This window comes from Danio rerio, chromosome 24, assembly GCF_052040795.2.
Source record: "Danio rerio strain M-AB ecotype USA chromosome 24, GRCz13ab, whole genome shotgun sequence".
Classification (NCBI taxonomy): domain Eukaryota; kingdom Metazoa; phylum Chordata; class Actinopteri; order Cypriniformes; family Danionidae; genus Danio; species Danio rerio.
Genome location: NC_141044.1, coordinates 25,764,786 through 25,781,424, shown reverse-complemented (window position 1 = coordinate 25,781,424; position 16,639 = coordinate 25,764,786). Strand labels below are relative to the sequence as shown.

Below are 16,639 nucleotides of genomic sequence, written 5' to 3'. Positions count from 1 at the left end.
TATTTGCTTAAAATCAAGATCACAATTTTCTCACGATTCTGTAGATGTAAAATAAAGGTTAATATGAGTAGGCTATTATTATTGTTATTTCTCAAACAAATGATAAAACAACACTAATAATATTAGGCCTATGTGTAGGTCTACTGTTGGTGAAAATGCTGCATACTGTATAGACTTGGATTGGTGGAATTGAATAGACTTTAAGTTTGTCCTGGTTGCTAATGCGCAGTAAAGTGATGACATCGGATTACAAATATTCATAATTCTAAAGTTGAATTATTATGTTTGAGACATATGCCTGGCTTTTGTCATTGAGAACATTATTAGAGCATTTTTTTTCACTGGTAAAATAAAACATTTGTAATTATCAGATTCCCTCTTGCATTATATTCAACATTATATAGGCTAGAGTAGTTGTACTGACCCAGTATATGAATATTTATTTTTAGGCACAACACTTTGTGTTAGCTATGAAAGGAAAAACATATCAAGCAATAAAATGCCATATGTACATTTAAATGATGTGTGTGCTTTCGGTTTCACTTTTACTGACATCTGCGCTCATGTCATTGCTGCCGTCACTTTGAGAAAAAAAAAAACACACACATGCAAATCAAACTTCCTGCGCGGCTTTCAAACGATCGCTCTGTGAAACAAACTGAACGTTACTTACGACTTTATTACTTGTTATTCACAGCATATGCAGGTTTTGTTCACTAAAGTAGATGTCATTTGCAGCCACGTGCACAACCTCTTAGTAGTAAACAAGCAGTGTGTCAGTTCATGCCGTGAATATGTCATTACATTAAGACAGACATGACATTTTGGGGTGAATTACACCTTTTAAATACAGTATGTGACACTTTCAACACCATTTGGAGGTGCCCATGTTGCTGAGCAATGAATATAAAATGTGAAGACAGTCTTTAAACCCTTCTCCTGACCTTGACAATATAATTGCCTGGATTGTAGAAAAGCTGAATTAGGATCGTGTGTAGGGTCGGATCGAGATCACAATCTTTTTTCGATTAATTATGCAACCCTAAATGCAACGATTATAGATTTGGTTGTACAATTGGTTTTATGGTTATCATGATTATTATGCATTCATTCATTTCAAAACACTACTTGTTTAGAAAATCCCATGAAAACTCCCTATGTATTTATAACTGCTCGGTATCCAATTGATCCAGCACAAAATAATAAAAAACAAACAATGGTCCATTTTTTAGACTTAAAAATAAGTTAAAAATAATATTCTTTCAACTAGGTGCACCTGAAGAGTGTGAGCGCTCGGTGTACAAGCTCTTAACTTTAAACTAGCAAACAGTTGACGCAACTTTGTTTAGTTGCAGAAATTTTTGTTCCCTGCTGAAACGATTAATTTACAGTGATGAATTAAAGCATGGTTAATAGTGAAATTGGTTAATCGTTGCCAATCAGAATCCATCTTGACTTTATAAAAACATCATGCAATTTTGAGTGCTCTCCACACAGGTGAATGGGCTTAATAAACCACTTGTAAAAGACACTCTTTCCCTCTCCGCACCAGACACCGTCATGTATGCACCGAATTATGCTTGGAAAGTATTTGTGCAATTAAGTTAAAACTTAATAAAGCATTCATATATTGCTGTTCTTTGATTGTTTGAAGTGCCTATTTTGAAGTGCCTCACTTGCTTTGAATAAAGACATCTGCTAAACTAATAAATGCAAGTATAAAGAGCTCAAGCATTTGTGCTAGATGCATAAAAATTAAACATAAGATAAAATGAACAGAATCATATTGCATGTTTGATTTGATGGTAATATAATTATCACTATTATCTTTATAGCTCATTCTTGGTGTGAACTGGCTTTCAGATGCAAATTATTATGTCATTATGAAGATTTAAGATCTAATTACATGAATTTTAGGCCATTTGTTTTCTAGATTTGCCACTTGATTTGAGAAAACTCTTGTTCAGGACCTTGGCCAGTTCCAATTGTCAGTCTACAGCATATTATCTGTAATACGAGTCATTTACAGAGCAAACCTTTACCTGTAACCTTTGCATTTACAAAGAAGTACAGTAACCTAAAATTTGATATTTTAAGTTTGCCACAAAAAAATCTTTGTGTTTAGCTGAATGAATGATTATTACATCACTTTAAAGAAGCCCTATAAGTGTTTCAGCAGATCATTTGTGTCTTTTATCCTTGTGTTTACACCCTGAAATGACCTTTTATACTGAGGTCTAATTGAATAAAGTATGTTTTAGTGCTTAATGTATGAGACGAGAAAACATCCTCTCTGTTTATAGAATAAGGTTGACACAGGGCAATCCACTTCAGAAGCCCTCAGAGATATATACTGTAAATGCATCATTTGCCCACTCTCACATTACCTTTTTCCAGGGGAAACCACGATGAATGAAATGAACTGTGTCATTGTGCTAAAGTAATATTTTGGTCAGAAATAATGTTCAGGCTGTCACTGCAAATATGTATACATTTTCTACATTGGCACAAAAAAAAGCAACCCAAGCTCATTCTGGAAACGTAGCCCCGGGGACGTTTCTGGAGACCGCGATTTACGTGGCCGGAGGTACGTAAAGGCCGCGTTTGGTTTTTTTCGAGCGAACGCTGCGGGGCGGTGTGGCGTCGCTCCGCCCCTCCTCTTCGCGCTCGCCGGCCGACGGCTCGCCTCCGAGTGGAGGGCTTTCCCGACGCAATCAGTTTGTCCGCCTAGCTCACAGCGTTGCGTCCGCGGAGCGGAGGTCCCGGACGAGGAGGAGGAGCCGGAGCCGGCCGCGGTGGACGATGACCGGGATCGAGTCCGGGGAACAGCGGGTTCCGGAAATCAGGTAAGATGATAAACAGAATCCGAAAAATAAGGGCGAGAACGCGGAGGGATCCGAAAACGCTGTCGAAATCGAAGACGAGGGCTTTTATTTTTTATTTAATTTTTTTTTCGATCCGGCGGCTTTTCGCGCGAGAACGGCGCGGGCGCGAACGCCGCGCGCTCCCGAAAGGCGCCCGCCCGAGACGCGAAAAAGCGCGCACAGCGGCCGCTCGTGGATCCGCGAAAACAAGAAACCGCTCGAATACCTCCCGGGACGTAAATCGCGGTCCGCAGAAACGTCCGCGGGGATACGTTTCCACAAAGAGCCCGGTTTGAAAAAAAGAGATTTCAAATCACTGTTTTCCATAAAAATAAAATGAATGAAAGCTGGAGCTGTTTAGCTTCCAAATAGACTAAAGAATCAAATTCTTTAAAAGCAGTATAACTTGTGCCCTAAATTCCAAGTCTTCTGAAGACAGCTTTTTATAACCAAGTTTTAAATCGCAATTCTTCACTCTTGTGTTATTACCCACTGTAACTGGATCAAGGATTTAGGAACAAGATAATGTAGGTTTTAGACACTGGATCAGATGATTCAGACTCAAAAGATAGATTTTTTCTTTGATCTGATTTCTTTCTGTTCATTTCAAAATTGGCAGAATTAGGATGGCTGTCAAGTTTTTTTCCTAACAATTTTTTTTTTTAAATTCCAGTGGTTGATGGCCAAAAACCTCATTCATTATCCTGGCAATTAATTACCATGTAACATGTTGTACTATATGTGATAAATAATAAATTGCTTATGTTTCACAGGAGACAGTTATAATTGGTAGTACTGGGAGTAAGAAATAGCTTCTTATTAAATTCCTTTATTAAGTTAAGAAATCATTTTAGGAAAAAAGGGTTTATTACATTATTGTTTTACAATGTAGTTGAAAAATAATACACACACACATACACATGCACATATACAGCATACACATGGGTAGTCAACACGTCATGTTTTTTCCTAGGAAAAATATTTCAAAAGGAGCTGTAGACATGGAATTACACGAGATTTTGGTAAAAATCCAAACAATACAAACATAAAAAAAAATAATAATAATATTAATAATGGTGACGCAGTGGCGCAGTAGGTAGTGCTGTCACCTCACACTAAGAAGGCCGCTGGTTCGAGCCTCGGCTGGGTTAGTTGGCATTTCTATGTGGAGTTTGCATGTTCTCCCTGGGTTCGCGTGGGTTTCCTCTGGGTGCTCCGGTTTCCTCCACAGTCCAAAGACATGCTGTACAGGTGAATTGGGTACACTAAATTGTCCGTAGTGTATGAGTGTGAGTGAGTGTGTGTGGATGTTTTCCAGAGATGGGTTGCGGCTGGAAGGGCATCTGCTGCATGAAAAACGCGCTGGATAAATTGACGGTTCATACCGCTGTGGCAATCCCTAATTAATAAAGGGACTAAGCCAAAAAGAAAATGAATGAATGAATGAATGAATGAATGAATGAATGAATGAATGAATGAATAAATGAATGAATGAATGAATGAACAATAATAATAATAAAAAAAAGAAAAAATTGTAATAACAATGAAATGACACAAGAAGAAAGCACTGAACTATTGAAATGTCTTTAATGCTTTATATAAAAGGCTTTTATTGTAGCTTAAAGACGACTCACATATGGAGATTGAAGTTACATGTTTTTTTCACAGACTTCAACAGTGTGTAAAAATCTTGATGGTGCTGTGTGTCTCGTCTATCAAATCTGATCTTTAATTTGTATTTCCTATTGGATACAAGTAAGGTGAGCTGATTTTCTTTCTCTGAAACCATTTGAGAGTTTCCTTGGCTGTATTTTGATTAATCTTTTTGCGGAAATGTCCACTCTGGTTTCATTTTCATCATCCTGATAAGGCAGATGTTGGACTGAAGCAGCTATTAATGTTCAATAACAAAGGGCAGAGGGTTGCTAAATTACTACTAAGAGATTTCAGCTGCTGTCTGGGCTTTCACTGCCTTTCTACATCTTCCTTTCTTCATGTGTTCAATACTTCTTCCCTGTGTTTGCATTTTGATTTTATTAAATTTAACCTCATTTGTAAACTAATTTCTTTTCTTTGCATATATGGATTTCCTACCAACATACGGTGACAATTTTAAGTCAACAGCACCTTTAGAAATACATTTTCTGATAAAAATGTGTTCAATACTTATTTCCCCCAGTGTACATGATGTGTCCTAACTACTGTACACACAACACAATGCCACAACACACAACAAAAGGTCTTTTTTAAGTTAAGATGAGTTTTTTTTGTCCTTAAACTTCATATTTTATGTTAGAGCATCCACAAGACATCTGGAAACATCATCTGCCTGAATTTTTAAATTATTTCCAAGGGTCTTTCATTCCTCCGGGTGCATTGGGAGGCTTTGGGGTGAATTATGTGAGCATGTGTTGAAGGGAAGAGTGGAGGAAGGTAAACAATGTGGAAATGGTGGTTTAAGGAGGCATAATCTGATTTCGAGAACGCAAGGCGGAGGCACGCTGTCGTGTCAGATGAAGCTAGTCATCTTTATTAACATGGGAACAAAGTTGGCAGGCTTGGCCACGGCTGCCGCTGAGTGTGACAAAACATCCAGAGATTGTCCTACATAACCATTTATCTTGATCTGAATCCGGCTAATGCCCAGCTCAGTTATTATTTGGAATCTGTTTCTAATCAATACAGATGCTTCATAGCTTGTATCAATCATCTGCTTCTACGTCCTGACATTTGCTAATTTGCTACTGTAAATAGACCGTGGGGCTTTATGAAATAGCTGAGGCACTAGACTGGATTGAAAATGTCTAACTATCTGCTTTTGGTGGATTTCATTGTTGTGAATCTGAAATGTGTCAGTTGTGTGTTCATTAGGACATATTTTGGGTCATTTACTCTCTTTAAGATAACAGTAAAATTTTAGCAAACCAATAACTATGATTTTTGCCTCAATAAACTCATAATTTGCTGCTTATTGTTGGTTAGTCAGCTAGTAACTAGTAAGGTGCAGAATATGTACTTTATAAGAACAAACAAACTGCCAGTACAGTAATAATAGGCAGGGAATAAGACAGCAGTTAATATTGAAAAATGGTCCTTAAACTAATGTGTTACCAAATCATCTTACTGATTCATGAACACTGAGTAAATTTATCATTCTGGGTATTCATGAAACATTTGGTCAAAATTTCTCTTTAATCTGGTTCACAAAGCTGCTGAGACAAACTTTTACTAAGGAATTAAGAGAAGTTTTAAGCGGAGAGCAAGGGCAGGGTTGACTTCGTTGCTATGCATGATGTCTGTATTATCCTTAACTATGCACATAGTGATTGGCTGATGGAGAGGGGAGAAGTCTCTGTTAGAGATTTCTAACACGTTGTAGAAGACCATATTAGGTTGCATCTGATGCTGTAATCAAATAAAGGTTTAAAATGTTTTTCTATTGACCTTATTCTTCAATGCGGAAGTGAGCTAGTTTTTGGGATTGTTTTAGAACTTCCGATTCAGTTGCCTATGGGAGAGATAAATAATAAATGGCAGAAAATGGTCAAACTACTTGCTCTACCAGTCAAAGTCAAGTCAAAGTCAGCTTTATTTTCAATCCAACCACATGTACAAGACATACATACTCTCATATAATATTAGTACAAAAAGTAGAAATAAAAAAATATATAGAATAAATATAATTACACATATAATATAGTCTAAAAATATAAATAAAACATAAAAATTTGTAAACAAAAAAAATGCTCTTGGGGGCATATGGCAAGGAGTGCAAACAATACTTGTGCAGATGCAAATCAGTATAAAGTGCCAACAAGTTTTTTTCATGACTATACAGACAAAGCAGAATAATATAATAAGAAAATATCAGGTTGCAACATCAAGCAGCATAACAAACTGTTTTTAACATCTAAAAAATTATGGAAGTGAATGAGAGCGGAAGAATAAGGTAAATAGAAAACAAGCAAATACATTGTGTATACTTTTCAATATTGTTTATATGTATATTTTGAAATAAGTGTAAAACAGCCAAATCTGTATTCACATAACATATATTTGCTTAAACATATATATTTTTAGTCATTTGTTCAAAATAAATACAGTCACACTTTATAAGGTTTTATTAATGTATTTACTAACAGGAACTAAATATAAATGAAACATGTAGTGCATTTATTAATTGTAGTTTAACATTTGCTAATTCCTTATTAAAATAGCAAATTCATGCTTGTTAACATTACATAATCCAGTTAACATGAACTAACTATGAACAATTGTATTTTCATTAACTAGTGTTATCTAACATGAACAAATAGTGTAATTAATGTATTGTTTATTGTTTGTTCATGTTAGTAAATGCATTAAATAACATCAACTAATAGAACCTTATTGTTAAGTTTTACCATAAATTCTGACCATAGGGCTATAACTTTTTAAACGCTCTTGGTGGTCAAATATTTTCGTTCCAAAGCAGTCTGCAATTAGGATATTTTGGTCTTGAAAAATTTTTAGGAAAATTTGGTCTTATTCTACTCGTGACATTTCACTGATTTGCATAGGAGACAATTCTAGTGTAAAAATGCTTTGTGAAATATATAGAGTTAACATTTAGGAGTTCTATATTTAGGACTCACAGGGGCATTATTTGTAAGATTTTCTCCTAAATCAGCAAGTTTTTAAGCCCTATTTTTAATACATTTACAATGCAAAGTGACATCAGTTGAATTAGAGTAGAACAAGAAGTCTTAATTTAGATCCTTACATGTTTTTTTTATTCTTTCAGATTTCACACAACACAACTAAGCCATTAAGACCTCTTGTTAAAGTCAACTGACAAAGAGTTTTTATTTATTTTATTTAATTTTTTTTACAAAAATGCAAATTATTTATTCTATACTAAAATCATGTTTACATATAATGTTTGCATGAGCATATTACAGGTTTAATATAAGTTCATCACAATTGACAAATAGGATTAAAGGTTTTATATTGCATTAAAATGATGAAGATTTGTTGATGAATGTGTTTTGTCCTCTCCAGAAGTCATGCCAGTTCCAGATCAGACTGCTGAGATGGAGAATGCCACCATGCTCAGCCCAGGACTGAACGCTTCCAATGGCGACGGAGCCGAATCAGAGACCACCTCTGCAATCCTGGCCTCCGTCAAGGAGCAGGTAGGGCTGTTAATATCCCATTTCAGCCACATAGCCAGACTTATTCAGAGGAAAAGCTGAATTCTGCGCTGTACTGTTCGTGATTTATCAGTAGACAGAGGTTATCTGTACACATTTGTCATATTAACTCTGGTGCTGGACTTTTTGTGCAATTTCTGGGAGACGGAGATTAAAAGGGGAATGATAAACGCGAGAGACCATTTTGTATTTTGACATTAAGTGCATGTCGGGAGGTAACTGGGTGGTATTAACTGTAAAGTGGACATTGTAAGTGTAGTTATTATATGTATGGACTTCATGTGTACATTTTTACCCTCTTATCTTTTTTTTCCTCTCAATATTTAGGCTTTAATGAACTTTATGATCAAAATTTAGGAGATCATAATTAAAAAGAAAAAAAAAATGAATAGTTTTCTGATAAGCATAGCTGAATTTATTGGATCTAAAGTACAGTAAAATGGTGTTATAATAAAATTATTCAAATTTTAAATGATTGTTTGCCGTTGTAATGCATTTTATAATGTATAAACAATATGAGCTATTACACAGAATGACATTTTACTACAATAGGTGTCTTCATTAAAGGTGCCACAGAATTAAAATCTGGATACATCTAGGCATAGCTGAATAACAAGTGTTCAGTACATGGAAAGCCATCTCATTAGCCTCAAACATCATTGTTTCCTCATTCTCATGCAAATCTTGTGATTGTAAAATCCTTTTAAAAAACAGGCCAAGTTGAATGAAACACAGAATAATAATGCACATGCTGCATTTCATTGGCCACTAGGAAGACTGCAACTATGACACCGTCGTATATTTAGGTTTATCTATGCTTGTAATGAGCATATTATGCATGTGGGACTCTTATTTTGAAAACGAGAGGGATTTTTTGAGGAATGAAAACAAAAAATAAGCAGTTTTGTGAAGCAGGCAGCCTTGGGTAAGCCACAGGTCTGTTTAAGTGTTTCTTTTGTTAGTTTAACATAGTACGCAAGTATATTAAGAACATTTCTAGGCATGTTTGTAATGAGGTAACAAGCACACACAGTACAAACTGCTGAGTGTAAGTGTCCAATGCTTATGTTTATGCACATGTCATAAACGCAATTGTAAACATGAAGATCCCTAAAACTGAACTGCAAAAATACTTTGAAAGCAAATTACACCGAAGAGTGATCACTTTAATGCTATTTTTAAGTTTAATGCTGCATTTAAGTTTAAATGTTAGAATGTTCTAAACGAATAGGGCATCGGGGGGATAACTGGGATGCTTCTAACTACAGCTCCAGAGGGGCTTATGAAACTTTTAATGTTTGACTATTTAAATAGTTTTTATATTTTGCTCATATGGGCGACGCGGTGGCGCAGTAGGTAGTGCTTTCGAGAATGTTGCTGGTTCAAGCCCCAGCTGGGTCAGTTGGCATTTCTGTGTGGATTTTGCATGTCCTCTTCGCGTTCGTGTGGGTTTCCTCCCGGTGCTCTGGTTTCCCAAAGTCCGAAGACATGCGCTATACTGTAGGTGAATTAGGTAAGCTAAAATTGTTCGTAGTGTATGTGTGTGAATAATAGTGTGTATGGGTGTCTCCTAGTGATGGGTTGCAGCTGGAAGGGCAATCACTGCGAAAAACGTGTTGGATAAGTTGGCAGTTCATTCCACTGTGGCGACCCCAGAATAAGCCAAAAAAAAAAAGAATTAATGAATATTTTGCTCATAAATAAATAAATAAATAAATAAATAAATAAATAAATATATATATATATATATATATATATATATATATATATATATATATATATATATATATATTTATATATACATATATATATATATATATATATATATATATATATATAGACTTTTTTTTGAAAACCCTTATTATTTACAATTTACACTGTATAAAAAAAATACTTTTTTTTTTCATCTTCTGATTTAGAGAAGCCGGAGGGTTATTGAGTTTAAAGCTCAGGTGTGACATTATTAAACCATTTAAAGATCACTCACTAAAAGACGGAGAAAAAAACTAAAATATTTAGCAGGACATTAGATGTGGAGGAAAATGACTGTGTGTGAAGATGAATGTTTGAAGGAGCGATTGTTCCTGAGGACAAAATCCAGAGTCACTACAATGAATGCAAATTGAGAGATGGAGGGGGAAATCAGGGAAATGCCATAAAGTCAGACCCTACGGTCCTGCTCCACCTCAAGAATCTGTCTTGGTAATGACTTAATTGACACTACAGTATGCAATATATAATAGCGCGTAATTTGTATTTGATTACATTCTTCATGTTTGCCAAATCCCAGCTCAGCAGTAAAAGGCCACCTGGGTTTTACCTCATGATTGATTTAGTCCCCGTCCCACCTGGAATGGCCCCTAAGACTGTACAGGATGTCCCAATCAATCACAAAAATTAGCCCTCAGTTTTATTCGAACACGTCCCGTTCTCTCTGAGTTGCAGTTTGTACAGATGGCGAGCACATCAGAGCTTTGAAATGATGATGGCTTCATGTACTGCTTTAATAAGGACTACATTTACAATCAGAGGTGCTGAAGCAGCGTTTTGGTGAGCAGAAGTGAGCATCTGTTTAAAGCAGTGCTGGGGTTTTCGTGCTGGATTTGATTAATAAAGCTGTGTAAGTTTGTGAGACACTGGCTGTGTAAATCAATGCTTTTAATGTTTGGAGACTCTGCTTTCTCTCTAAAGAGCAGTTTGTATACTTGTACAACTTCATACCTTTTAAAAGTATTTGGAGGGAAACTAACTTTAAGTTGATACAGCTGCGTTTTTAGTATAATCTATTGCAGGGTTATTATAGAGAATTCAATCCATAAAAGCTAAATAGAATGAAATATTTTATTTATTTATTTATATATTTATTTATTTGTAATTATTATTTTATTTTGTTTTTATGTATGTTATTTAATTATTATTAATATTTTTATTATTTATTTTTTAATTTGAAAATTTGTAATGATAGATAGATAGATAGATAGATAGATAGATAGATAGATAGATAGATAGATAGATAGATAGATAGATAGATAGATAGATAGATAGATAGATAGATAGATAGATAGATAGATAGATAGATAGATAGATAGATAGATAGATAGATAGATGATGGACGGACGGACGGACGGATGGATATAGATAGATAGATAGATAGATAGATAGATAGATAGATAGATAGATAGATAGATAGATAGATAGATAGATAGATAGATAGATAGATAGATAGATAGATCTAAATAAATAAATATATTTTTAATAAGTAACTATTCATATTTTAATTATTTATTACTAATATTTAAAAAACATTTCTTTCTTTCTTTCTTTCTTTATTAATATGTATTTATTCATTTATTATGATTATTTAATTTATTATTAATATTTTTAAATATTTATTTGTTATCAGTATTATTTATTCATTCATTTATTTATTTATTATTATTTTATTTATTAATATTATTAATTTATTTAATCGTTATTAAGATTTTTATTAATAATGTATTATTATTATCTAATATATATATTCAATAACAATGATAAAAAACACACAGCAAATAAAAAAATCATGATGATAACAGAAAAAAGATAAATAAAAAAATAAAAATAAAAAATAAATAAATAAATAATAAATAATAAAAAAAAAATAAATAAATAAATAAATAAATATTAAAATCCTTAGCCTAAATTATCTCATTTACACTAAGTTAAACTTGTTCTACTGATAAAAAAAGAAAAGTAAAATTGTTTGTACACTGTATGCTGTTTCATTTGCTTAAGTACTTTTGTGTTTGTAACTTTTCTGCATCATCTTCATATTCAGAGCTGATGTGAAAGTCAGCTAATACTGTTAGTAAATAATAGGCTTAAAACTGTCATTAACCCATATGATTCTAACATTTATTGTATCAATACACCAATACATTTGATATCTTGATGCCAAGAGTTTGCTTTACAAAAAAATAAGTACTAGCAAACATTACTGGCAAATTGTGTGCACATAGTGACATTTCTGCATCTTCTGCGGCCTAAAAACTTCCTAAAGTTTCCTCTGCAATGTTATTTTCTGCCTAATTAATTCACAACAGAAAAACCTAAAATACCACAGTAGCCTCTTGAAAATGGCATATTATTGTACCATGAAATCAAAACCTTCTTGCATAGTTTTTTTTTTGCAAGAAGAAAAAACACAATTTATTCATGTCAAGCTTTCCAGAGAAAATATTGCTCTGTTCTGATCACACAAGCAATTAAGGCATTATATTTGCAGCCTTGAGATTTCTTTGTGAGGATGTGAGGGTTATTTCTTTGCAATTTCAGACAAGCGCAAGCCTCATTATGCCAACTGCTTTCAGACATTCAGCGCAGGTTTGGCCTTCACATATCAGTGGGCTGGTCGCTGTGTTAGAAAGCCTTTCATGCTCAATACGCTGATTAGAAATAAAATAGCTGAATAACAGGAGTGGGCTTTATTAAAGAAGCTATTAGATTGCAAACTGATGTACCTGTTGCCAGACCTCTTAAAGACAGAGGTGAGCTCTAAAATCCTGACTCTGGTTACAATCAAGCAGTTGTATACAATATAACATGGAAAGCATGTTTTTTTTTTTTTGCATTCATTTTATTATTCTTTTTTCTTCTTCTATATTATAGCTGTATGTCCACAGGAGTGTTTTTTTTTTGCTGCAGGTATGGAAGTGCTACTCAAAAAACACTGTGAGCATTTAAGGTGCATTTTTTCTGTCGTTGTTGTTACAAGCTGTGGTGGTGGTGGTGAAAGTTGTGTAGTATAATTTCACTCCTCGTCCACTGTGATTTGACAGCTAGCTCAAATGTGACACTGATGGGCGCTGCATTTTTCAACTTACAATATCTGAAAAAATTGCAGAATGCTCACTGTAAAATGCCTGCTCAAAAAATGTGGCGCTACCGTTGACAAAAAGAGTGAAACACTGAAATCATTGGGACAAAGCCCAAGTGAATTGGACTCTGGCACACCTCTTCCAACCAGGCCAGGGCTGGCCAAGTGAACCATACCTGAGCACGATTCAGAGCACTCACTCTTCGCAAACGATCTGGTTAACCTGTCTGGGCATGGTTCGGATAGCATAGAATAGTGTAAGAACCCCTTTAGTCAATTAACTTAAGTTGTATGTTTTTGAATGGTGGGAGGAAACCGGGGAACCCGGGAGAAATCCACGTGAGCATGAGGAGAACATGTAAAATCCGTACAGAAATGTTGGCTGGCTTGGTAAGGACTAAAACCAGTGACGTTCTTGCTGTGAGGCAACAGTGCTGACCACTGGGCCATCGTGCCACACCCGTCTAGGAAAGGAGGAGGAGTAGGGGTTGAAGGGGGATTCTTCAAAACGAAGATGGCTGCCATATGGAATTTAGGGTATTTATAGTGGCTTAGGGATCATCTGATTGGTGAATCATGAATTGAATAATGCGGGGCCGGCTGCATGCAATCATAAGCACGTGATCCTCTCGAAATTAGTTTATGAATAAACTTAATTTACAGCATTTTCAGTGGGAACTGCCTCACAAGACACTTTTCCATGACTCCCGGGTCATGTGCTCGTCATGTGGACATCCTACCAAATATACAATTTCGTAGAGACAAAATATCGCTGGCGTTAATGTATATGTGTTACAACTAAGGCAGATGTATCTTTGAAAAGTATATGCCATATAGTTTTCCTCATATGCTGTGTTTATTTCAACCAACCAGGTTAATTAATGTGTTGTTTTAACCTTTATAGCAGATGAAACCTTCTGTATGTGTCTGAAATGTATGATGTCTGGTACTAAACAAAAGCTAGTGACATTTGCAATACTTTGGTGTAAATTAAGAAATTAGTAGAACAAACAGTAATCGTCTTGTAACATTTGATGTAAGATTGTTACAAACTTAACAATTTCATGATGTGAAATTTCATTTCATTAATTTCATGATGTGAAATTTACAAGCAGTCTGTTAATGATTGAACCTTAGTACGATGGTACAGGGCATGGCCCTGCCCTCCATGGCAACCGCTCATTGGAAGACAGTGCCATGGGGATGGATCAAACCAGGTCACTTAAAAACACCCTGTTGCAGAAAACGTTGCTTTTGCAGTAGCTTGCTCGCTTTGGCTGTATAAATAAATACATCTTTATCGATTAATAAAAAAATAAAAATAAAATAATAATAATAATAATAATGTTTTAAATAGGGTGACACAGTGTCGCAGTAGGTTAGTGCTGTCGCCTCACAGCAAGAAGGTCGCTGGTTCGAGCCTCGGCTGGGTCAGTTGGCGTTTCTGTGTGGAGTTTGCATGTTCTCCTTGCGTTCATGTGGGTTTCCTCCGGGTGCTCCGGTTTCCCCCACAGTCCTAAGATATGGGGTGTAGGTGAATTGAGTAATTGTCCGTAGTGTATGAGTGTGAATGAGTGTGTGTGAATGTTTCCCAGAGATGGGTTGTGGCTGGAAGGGCATTTGGACTGTGGGGGGAACCGGAGAACCCATAGGAAACGCACGCCAACACAGAGAGAACATGCAGAAACACAGAAATGGCCCAGGCGACACTTAATTCTGGTCACGAACCAGCGACCTTCATGCTGTGCTAACCACTGAGCCACCCTGCCTATACCGCCCCCTATTAAGTTATCCATTGTATTTTATCATTAACCCTTTGCATAAATTACTGAATGTGAATCATAGCTCCACTACTCTACAATAATCTTCAACATGGTGAATGTAAACAGCTGATACAATCTATAGGCAAGAATCACTGTTATGACCTCTATCCTGTCCTGTCCCATCCAAATCCCCAGCAGCCCACCACCCCTGAATATCCTTCAACCTCCTCCTGCAATCACCATAAACAGCAGCACCAGCACTATAATCACCATCCTCATCACCACACACATCAAAATGGAAATGCACTTCAGCACTGGATCGCTGATTCGCTGTGTTCGCGAATAAACCCTGTTATGTATTCTCTCACCCATATAGACGTGGCTCTCTGCGATCCGTATCACGCATGACTTTGTGTCAGTCCTGCCTGCGAGCTTGGCTAAATCTGTATTGAGCATAGAGAGATGAAGAAGGAGGCCTCATAAATATTTATGTCGATGCAAATGACCGTCCGTCTTGTGTGTTTTCTTTGAAGTGATGTGTGTGATCTCAATAGGAGGCAGCGGTTGTGCGCCCCAATCAGGTTTGCCTGTGTTAGGCGATCTTATAAATGAAGCCGTCTTATTTTGGACGCAACGGCTCGCTCAAAGAGATTGATTGGGAAGGGACCGCATCTACCAAATTGAGCTGGTGTAAGTGGAAACGCGGGACAGGTCTCAGTGAATAAGCTGAGATGAAAGGCAAGCTTTTATTTTGATATTAGACGACACGGCGCACAGAGTTTCTGTGATCACTGTGTTTGTTTCATACGATACTGCTGTGGATCGTATTACTGAGAAGAAACTAGGCGAATAGGAGTAAAAGAGGATTGCAAATAAACACTTAGGACTCAGATATAATTGAGTCGCTGTAGAATAGTAGTGTTTTCTGATGTTTGTGCTTGAAATTGATAAGTGCTTTTAGGTTTTTTAAGGGGTGGTGAATTGAGAAATCAAAATTCCCTTCATGTTTTGACATATGGGAGGTAATTCAACTGTTAAAAACATCCTGTTAGTTTCCAAACTCAAAACCTATTGTTAGTCTTAAAATGGCTTAGATTGAAGTCTGCCAAAACAAGTTGTGGAATGAATCGCTTTATGGACCATTTTCACAAGATGGTAATGACGTGTTCAACGATCATTAATATCTTAAATTCTTGAAAGTTCTTAATATTTATTGTTTTTAAAAAAGCATTTAAAAAGCTATATAGGATCATAATATTTTGCATCAAAAAAAAAATTGCTTATGCAAGGTGTTTCTACACTACCTGACAAAAGCCTTGTCATCGATCCCATTTGTAAGAGCAACAAATAATAAGCTGACTTTTTTTTTTGATCATTTGTAAAAATGGCAGAAGGTAGATTTTTCTGATGAAGCATCTGTTGAACTGCATCCCAGTCATCACAAATACTGCAGAAAACCTATTGGAACTTGCATGGACCCAAGATTTACACTGAAATCAGTCAAGTTTGGTGAAGGAAAAATCATGGTTTACATTAAGTATGGGAGATCTGCAGAGTGGTTGGCAACATCAACGGCCTGAGGTATCAAGACATTTGTGCTGCCCATTACATTACAAACCACAGGAGAGGGCAAATTCTTCAGCAGGATAGTGCTCCTTGTCATACTTAAGCCTCCACATCAAAGTTCCTGAAAGCAAAGAAAGACAAGGTGCTCCAGGACTGGCTAGCCCAGACACCAGACATGGACATTATTGGGCATATCTGGGTTAATATGAAGGAGGAGGCATTGAAGATAAATTCAAAGAATCTCAATGAACCGTGGGAGTCCTGCAAGAACATTTTCTTTGCCATTCCAGATGACTTTATTAATAAGTTATTTGAGTCATTGCAGAGATGTGTAGATGCAGTTCTCCAAGCTCATGGGAGTCATAGACAATATTAATTATTTTCCCACTGCATCATGAT

The 16,639-nt window shown here is 35.8% G+C and overlaps 1 protein-coding gene across 5 annotated transcripts in view; it reads left to right on the top strand.

Moving 5' to 3' along the window:
• Nucleotides 1-16,639, top strand: part of ctnnd2a (catenin (cadherin-associated protein), delta 2a) — a 640,689-nt gene that overhangs the window by 49,339 nt on the left and 574,711 nt on the right. For 3 of the 5 annotated variants that reach the window (XM_087309489.1, XM_087309484.1, XM_087309482.1), the window contains exon 2: nucleotides 7,905-8,038. Coding sequence is in view for 4 of the 5 variants with exons in the window: in XM_087309484.1 (XP_087165610.1) it covers nucleotides 7,910-8,038 (129 nt within the window). In the remaining variant the exon portion in view is untranslated. The remainder of the gene's footprint in view (nucleotides 1-7,904; nucleotides 8,039-16,639) is intronic. The other 2 variants (XM_087309485.1, XM_087309483.1) reach the window with 1 other exon arrangement.